Source organism: Poecilia reticulata, chromosome 19 (assembly GCF_904066995.2).
Source record: "Poecilia reticulata chromosome 19, P_reticulata-male-v2, whole genome shotgun sequence".
In the NCBI taxonomy this organism is placed as follows: Eukaryota; Metazoa; Chordata; class Actinopteri; order Cyprinodontiformes; family Poeciliidae; genus Poecilia; species Poecilia reticulata.
The window spans coordinates 22,555,645-22,564,243 of NC_088848.1; the positions used below are offsets into that span (position 1 = coordinate 22,555,645).

The 8,599-nt window shown below is 40.6% G+C and overlaps 1 protein-coding gene across 1 annotated transcript; it reads right to left on the bottom strand.

The window, feature by feature from the left end:
* Nucleotides 1–3,589: 3,589 nt before the first annotated feature.
* abi3b (ABI family, member 3b) lies at nucleotides 3,590–8,138 on the bottom strand. Its single transcript, XM_081600778.1, has 5 exons — nucleotides 7,586–8,138; nucleotides 7,328–7,495; nucleotides 6,163–6,342; nucleotides 6,001–6,062; nucleotides 3,590–4,665 (listed from the first exon to the last, which is right to left on the bottom strand). The coding sequence occupies exons 1-5, from the start codon at nucleotides 7,727–7,729 to the stop codon at nucleotides 4,323–4,325; spliced, it is 897 nt and encodes a 298-aa protein (XP_081456904.1). The 5' UTR covers nucleotides 7,730–8,138; the 3' UTR covers nucleotides 3,590–4,322.
* Nucleotides 8,139–8,599: the final 461 nt, after the last annotated feature.

An 8,599-nucleotide genomic window follows, 5' to 3' on the forward strand; every position in this document is an offset into this window, starting at 1 on the left:
TCATTTATGAAATAACATTTTTAACAAGGAAGCTAAATATTTATTTTGCAAAGTAAACATTTAGCTCCAAAATATTTTGTTTAGCAATCTAAATATTTAGTTAGTAAACTTAGCATTTAGTTTACTAACTAAAATATTGACTTTAGTTTGCAAACTGAATATTTAGTTGCGACGCTAAATAGTTAGTTTTAAATTGTGATATTTATGATTGAATGAATGACGTGAAAATATGAACCCCACGTTTTTTCTTTTATGACTGAATTATTGCTGTTAATTTGTGACTTGGTAAAATACACCACATAGAAGCTTCCTTAAGGTTTAAGACTGGTTTCACTCTAACTGTTTTTGGCAAAAACTATTTCGGTGTTTCATTATTCAGATTTACATGTGATTGTTTTTTTTTTTTGTTCTCAAACACAAGTGTATATTGGTAGGAAAATTCATTTTTGGGCTAATTTGATGTAACAGTTGACATTGGAGGCAACTTATCCGTCCTCACCAGTGAGTATGGAGGCGGCTGTTCCACGGTGCTGTAGCGTGGAGCATGTCGGTTGAACTCTGTGTCCACTTCCACCTGGTCCTCTGGTCTGCATATTGCTTGGACTTGCATCGTTACCGTGGCGTCGCGCTGTTCTCTTCTCTTCTTCAAGTGATGATAGAAGCAGAGGAGGACGGCGGCAATGGAGATCACTGCTACCGGCAGTCTGGGAACAAATAGTTCATTTTCACACAGAAACTCTGGAGCTCAGACGGACGCCATCTTGAATTCATTGTTAACTCACATCATTCGAAACATCCTTCAGTCACAGCTGGACTTAAGTCGACCTGCTGGCATCACTGAGAGACGAAGCGCATCGTTTCACCAACCTACTGGGCAAAACGAGAGAGTTTTCTGTTTCTGCATCAAATCAATAGGAAACAACTGAACAGATTGATGCAATTTGTAGCCAAATTAGGAAATAATGTATTTTATATCCCAGCTGATACTGACACATCCCAAGTCAAGTGATTATGCCCTAAAGTGACCTGACAACGTTTCCCTTACATGAACATTCAGATGTGCACCGATAATAGTTGGTTAGAAGGATTTAACAGAACAGACCGGCGGTATCTGAGACCAAATATTTCCAACATTTATCCTGAAATCTGTTGTTTTTAAACCTTAGGCGACGAGTAAAGCTCAGTCCCAGATCTATTATCTGATCAAATATGTAATAAACAGACTCTTTGGACGTTTTAGAGACTGATCTTACCTTGTTTGAGAATCCCAAACATCCAGAAGTTCTCCAGAGCCTGAGACTGAGACACTGATAATGTGTCACATGAAGGAGGCAGAGTGACCAGCGTTTACAGCATCGCTGTCATGCCACAGAGGGGTGTGTTCACTCTTTGTCACACTTACTGTACAGAGCTATGTTCAAACCCCTGACACTTTTACACATTTTGTCACAACCACATAATTCAACATGTTTTTGGGGGATTCTGTGTGCAGTGCAGTAATTATTTTATATGCATGATATAAAATAATTTTTAGATAAACGTCTAAAATGCGTGATTTCCGTTTGCATTTAGCATGTCAGGTTACTTTTTTGTTTCTTTGGACCAGCTTTGCACATTTTGTATTTACAAATAACCAGTAAGACAAGCGAACGTGCAAACATAACCAAGAACAAAATCCCACTAATCTTCTGTTTGAAAAGGAGTAGCAAGATTATTTAGTCCTGACATATTTAATGTGATATATATCACCTACATAATCAATAATTATTAGAAATTTGTAATTGAAAAACATGTTATTCAATTTTCTGTGCTAAAAAACCTACAAATTCTGTTACATGAAACAAAATGATTGCAAACTGACAAGAAAATTTACTGACACATAATAATAATAATAATAATAGTAATAATAATGACTTGTGAATAACAAATGAGCATCTGAGTAATCTAGGCAAACATTCATATCCAGAGTGATTTTCTTCTTCTTTGCTCCAGTTAAGTGAAGTTCCACCATGATGCTGCCACCACCATGCCTCAATGTGAGGGTGTTGTGAGGCAGAGTGAAACCAAGCAAATTTCCCAGCTTGGTTTCATTTTGATAAGTTACTTTCTATCCATTCAGCTGGTTTCATCTGGGTGTATTGGAACAACAGAAGGTAAATTCAAATTCACACCACATTTTACAATTTTTTTTTATTGGTAAAAAGTGTTCAAAGCATAAAGTAGAATGAAGTAATTTGTTTCCACTTTACAAAAAAAGTCAGTTATTTGCATTGTCACATAAAGTCTTTATAAAATACACAAAAGTTTGTTCTGGGACAAACAAAACTGTCGACACATCTGGACATATTAAACCTCATGTCTATTTAGAGGAATCAGCAAGAAGAGAGAATGTATCAGCTTGAAGGAGTGGTAAACTTTAACTATGCTCTATCTTAGTAGAGCGTAATACTGGTGTAAAGGCTCTAAAAAAATCAGCTGAACTTGAGATCATTTATGCATTTTTTTTTTTTTTACTTTTTGATCACCTAAACAAATTAATTTCTTTTTTTAGAATGGGAATCTGCTTATATATGCACAATAAAGCAGCACAAACAGTACAGCATTATTGTGCTGTACTCTTCTTCCTCCTCTTCCTCTGTAACAACAGGATGATGAGGATGATGAAGGGTTCATTCCTGAGAACAGATGAAACAGATTCAACGCTGATGATTCCATTAACGTATTTAAAAAGTTGGATTATGGAGAGTGCAGAATGAGACCTGAACTCCAAACAGGAATCCTAACATGAGGGAGAATTACATTCACTGCTGGGGAAATACTTCAACTCTTTGAGGAAAACAGAAGAAGAAAATATGACTGAGTGTCGCTGACCTGCTTTAAAAACCGGGAGAGCAAAATTATGAAGAATCCTTTACACAATAATCATCCACATGGTGAAACAAAGTTCTGGTAGTGTCATGCTGAGGGAATCCGTTTCTCCAGCCTGAACAGGGCAGATGGTTAGGGGTGAGATTAAGTAAGTTAAATCGAAGAGTTCTAGAGAAAAACCTGTTAGTCTGCAAATGATCTGAAATCGAGTTTCACCTTCCATCAGTAGAAGAGCAGCTAAGATTTTTTTTTTACAATGGTCCAGTCAAAGTTCAGGGCTAAATGAAATTGAGAAGCTGTATTAAAGTATAAAAATTTGCTCTTTTGTAGACACTCTTCATTAAATCTGGGAGAATTTAAGCCATTTTATAAGGAAGAGTCGGCAAACTGTTCAGTTTGTCATGCAAATCTGAGACAAACCTGGAGCGACAGACTGACTCACTCAGCTGATTTCTGTCTGCAAAAATTGTTTAAAAACATATTCATTTTCATTCAGTTTGCACATAACACTGCACATGGATTGTTGTGACAGTAACATGACAAAATATACTAAAAAAACTGAAAAAAGTATGAAAACTTGTGAAAAAAACCCCAAAAAAACCCTCAAATCTGAAACTTACAAAAAATAACAAATTTTCTCTCAGACGGCTGAATTTAATCCATTTCTCAAATTAAATGGATTTAACTTTAAACCAACATACTTTAAATGTTCCACTTCATATTTATCTGCGTCTAGATCTTTATTTGTACAGTACAGCGTAACAGACGCTGTCAGGTACAGTAAATGCACTTAATTATAGAGGTTTTAAATATGACTTGCAGCAGACAGTTCACACCCTCAGTGGCCTGTTTAAAGACGCAGAGCACACTGAGGTCAAAGCTGCCAGTGTTAGAGACTTAGAATCACGTTGACCAGACAGGAAAGTGACCGCTGCCAGGGTTGAGCCGCAGACCGCTGCAGTTTGAAGTAACCCTCATTATGATGAGGCACGGACGTTATGGGAATGAGGAAAAAGTGATGGAAGAGCTGATGACAGGAAGCCAGGAATCCCTGTTTCAGCTTGTTTTGAAGGAATGCGGTAGAGGTGCTGTCGGGACACGCCGGGACGATCCCCGCCGCTCACCTTCTGTACGCACAGAATGCTGAAGGAGGGATTTTCTAAACCAAAAAATGTCACTTCGGGCTCATGCTTTGGAATTAATCACAGATAAAACAGCTCAGGGTTCAAACACCTGCACACACGCAAGAACGCGCACACACACACACACACACACACGCACGCACGCACGCACGCATGCACGCACGCACGCACGCACGCACGCACGCACGCACGCACGCACGCACGCACGCACACACACACACACACACACACACACACACACACACACACACAGACACTTTGCCTTAGTTCTGCTTCAAAGTTAGCAAAACCCTGAGTGACACAATCTACCATCTAGAAGAGAGGTGGTGGGGGAGGGGGTGGTGGTGGTGGTGGTACACCACTGGTTGGAGGAAGAGGAGGAGGAGGAGGAGGAGGTAGACCGGTGCTGCTGGCAGCAGGAGGCGGAGGGGGTGGAAGGAAGCTGTTGTCCAACAGGCCGATGGCCGGTGGAGGAGGGGGTGGGGGGAGATTGGATGGAGATGGAAAGGAGGGTGGAGGAGGGAGGCCAGTGTCCATTGAGGAAGGAGGAGAAGGCAGGTTTGTGGCAGAAGCAGGTGGAGGAGGGGGAGGCAGGCTGCTTGCTGTGGGCTTAGTGGGAACAGAGGGTAGAGGTACGGCGATGCCATGGGCCAACCTGTTGAGGCAAAACCACAGGACAGCAGTCAGGACTTCTCCATCAGGTTCAGTTAAATCAAATGTTATCAAAATATATCTCCATATCACATCAATACAGTAGCAAAAGAGACTGTAACTCCTTAGAGATCCACAGCTTGAGTGGAAGAATCTCTCAACAGGACATATTTTAGACAAGCATTCCTCTAATCTGGGCTGCACAGTAGCGCAGTTGGTAGAGCTGTTGCCTTGCAGCAAGAAGGTTCTGGGTTCGATTCCCGGCCTCAGTCTTTCTGCATGGAGTTTGCATGTTCTCCCTGTGCATGCATGGGTTTTCTCCAGATACTCCGGTTTCCTCCCACAGTCCAAAAACATGACTGTCAGGATAATTGGCCTCTCCAATTTGCCCCTAGGTGTGTGTGTGTGTGCATGGTTGTTTGTCCTGTCTGTCTCTGTGTTGCCCTGCGACAGACTGGTGACCTGTCCAGGGTGTGAGATAGACACTAGCACCTCTCCTGACCCCACTAGGGACAAGGGTGTAAAGAGGATGGATGGATTTCTCTAATCTGGCTTTTACCTCAATATAAAATTAGTTCTAGGTATATCAATTTCATTCAAAAGTAATCTGGTTAGGAGACATAGTCTACTAACCTGTCTAATTAATTCTCAGTGTATGCATAGCTGTCCTGTGACGACCTCAGAGATTCAGGGAACATTAGTGCTCACACGGCATCCACACGACAGAGGAACATGGCAGGCAGATCAGAAAGAAACAGCCAAGGTAGGAGTAATCTACAAGCCATGTAGGGAACACAGTAAAAAGGCGCTACTGTGAATTTTGACTTTATGACTTACATTTAAAATGATTTGTGTGATGGCAATCTACCACCTCACATTGCTCTGATCACACTACCACAATGGTGAACAGGCCGGGATGTCTGAGATCAAGACCAAACCCAAGACCACATCCTCCAGAACCAAGACCAAGACCAGATCCTCAAAGACCAAGACTAAGACAACATCTGCCAACACCAACCCGACCTACCAAGATCAAGACCAAGACGTTGGCCGTACCTTTCAAGACCAAGACTAGACCCTCTAAGAGTAAGACAAAGCCAGGAACTTCCAAGACCAAGAAGAATGGGCAAAGATTTCAGTTTCTAGATGTGCAAACCTGGTAGAGACACACCTCAAATTTTCTATAAAATTAATGTTGAAAAACCGTCATTTTTGTTTCCCTTCACAACCTTGCACTACCTATCAGACAAGAGTCCAAAGAAAAGCTTTGAAGTTTGTTGTCATGTGATGAAATGTACAAAGGCTGGTCTCTGTACTGATGAGATTTATGTCTACATACACTGAGTGTTCTTCAGCTCGCTCCGTGCTCTCTGTGTTCTTGCTGGGCTGCTGCTCTTTGACCTGCAGGTTGGGGTTTTGGGAGTTTGGTGGGTAGAAGGTCAATGAAAGTGTACAAGCAACAAAAAAGATGATATATTTCTCAAACTGAAGCGTACTTCACCTGGAAATAGTGTCCAACGGTGTCCAAGATGGTGTATGATATCGGAGTTCTCATGTAATCCATCTCCTGCTCTGTGCCTGAAGGGGGCAGGGCCATGGGTTTGGATCGGCTCTTGTCTTTGGGTGTGGTGAAGACACCGATCTCCCTCCTGGCCACCTTCTCAAAGTGGAACGCAGCAGCCTGGATCAGAACACAGTCGACTAAACTACAAATAGCCACAATCTGCCATGACTCCATGAGGGAGTCTGACCTGGTACAAGGCAATAACCAGGATTAAAAATACATTTTACACAAACATTTAAAAGAAACATGTACAACATGACTGGATTACTTTGACTTAAAACAGAAAAGAAACAATTAGTTATTTAGTCCTACTGCAACAGCAATTATTTATTATTACACTGACATCATTTATTCATTCCTGTTTTGATTTGATGCACAGATCTAAGCAAAAATATAAAACGTGCAGCTTCATTTGGTCGGTTTTATTTGATCTATGTATGAATTACTATTCCTTATAGAGAGAGAGCAAAACTAGTGTAGCAAATTGATTAAATTAGATTATCTTTATAAAGTTCATTTATTTCAGTAATGGAATAAAAACCTAACCTCATATAAAAAGATTCATTAAACACTAAATAGCATTTATGATTATGAAAACCCAACATCTCCATTCTTAGAAAAATAGAGTACCAATAAAACATTGCAAAATATATTGTTGTTAAACCTATTATAGCCTATAGTGGGTATGGTTAATTGAAAGTTGTCCATCAGTCACAGACACTTTTGTGCACCATTTTCTACCTTCTTCTCAGTTTCATAACCACTGAAGGTAACAGCTACTTGATTGTGCAATAAAATTACACAATGTGACTTCAAACTACATAATACTGACCCGTTAAGACCAGTACTAAGGTATGTTTCACTAACATCTGATCTCCATGTCACGCTGCACTGATGCAGTAATTCATGTAAATAGAACCACATACAGTGCAGTACATAGACATAGACCTACATGTATAGAAATGTTGTTTTATAATCTTCCATGACACTAAAGTACAATAAAATTAATGTAATAACCTTTTTGAGGATTTTTTCAATTTACAGCTGTCTTCAGTGGGTAGGGTTTGAGAGTTTGGGGGGTGAGGGGGTGTTCCTGTCTCACCAGTGACAGCAGGTTGACGGAAGACTCCATGTCTTTGATCTGCATGGCCTGGGAGTCCAGCAGCCTGAGAACGGTGCTGGCCACGCTGTTGATCTGGTAGGTGACACTGGCTAAAGCCTGGGTGGTCAGAGCCTTGGTCTCCTCCACAGCTTTGGTCGGATCATCCGCCTGTGGCAACATTATCACACACACACACACACACACATCAAATCATGCCTGATTAAAAGCTGTTCGATGCTCAGAGTGGTCTTCGCTCACCTGGAGGTAGTTGTTCTCGCAGTACTCTGCCACTCGGAGAAGGTTGCTCTGGTTATCAACCAGATCTTTCCTGGCAGCTGGCGCCTCTTGGAATATCTGACTTATAACTTCTGAGAAGGTCTTTGCAGCTGTCATTTCTCCCATGGTTGTTGCTTAAAAAAATGTTTACTATATGGGAAGCCAACAGACGTTGTTTGGTGAGGATGAAAACCTTGTTTTGTTTTTTCCCGGTCCACGCAGGGAGGTGTTTGTGTCGGTGGAGAACGCGGAAAATCCCTGAGGGGAGAGATTTGAGAGCAGCTGTGCTCAGGGACGGGCTGCTCCAGGTGGACCGCCAGTCACTCCGCACAAAAACAGGAAACATCTGTCTCCTTTAACTAATACATACGTGTATTCTTTCTTTTTACACAATGCCAGTTGAAACAACGAAACTACTTTATTATTTCCGATCCGTCTCCAAGCAACGTGAAAGTCCACCGGCGATATCCGGAAAGTCCACCAGAGGTCAGTGTCGCCCAAAGAAATGACTTCTAAATCCAGGAACTCCGAGTGACGTGAAAAACTTGCTGAATTCTTACAGATTTTTTTTTATTATTCTACAAAGCTTTTTTGTATTGCCTTGTAGCTGAAAATGTGCTATATAAATAGAATTACCTTTACCCTTTTCCCTTTGTAATTTAAAAACGTTTGTTTTTACTCAACAAACAAAACTGTTTTAAAATGACAAAGGAATAGAAGCTCTCCAAATCAAGCTGTTAATGTGTGAAAAAACAAATTTTCTCCTAAGCTTAATGGCCATGTCACTTCACTGCCATCATTGAGATTTTCCATCATAGTGGGTGTGTTTTTACATTTTCACATTTATTTTTTACTTCACATACAGAATCAGTTCATATCCTAATTGAACCTATTCGTGATTTAAATTTAGACTTTAAAATATTCTGTTCCTATATTGTTCCTGCCTTGTTGTATAGTACTTTCTTTCATTGTTAGATTTCATATTACATCCGTTTT

Excerpts from the sequence above, each read along its gene's own strand:
- abi3b (XM_081600778.1), bottom strand. The coding sequence starts at position 7,729 with ATGGGAGAAATGACAGCTGCAAAGACCTTCTCAGAAGTTATAAGTCAG. Across the intron at positions 7,496-7,585 it reads GCGAGAACAACTACCTCCAG|GCGGATGATCCGACCAAAGC; the intron begins GTGAGCGAAGAC and ends ATGTTGCCACAG. Across the intron at positions 6,063-6,162 it reads CCGTTGGACACTATTTCCAG|GTCAAAGAGCAGCAGCCCAG; the intron begins GTGAAGTACGCT and ends CCCAACCTGCAG.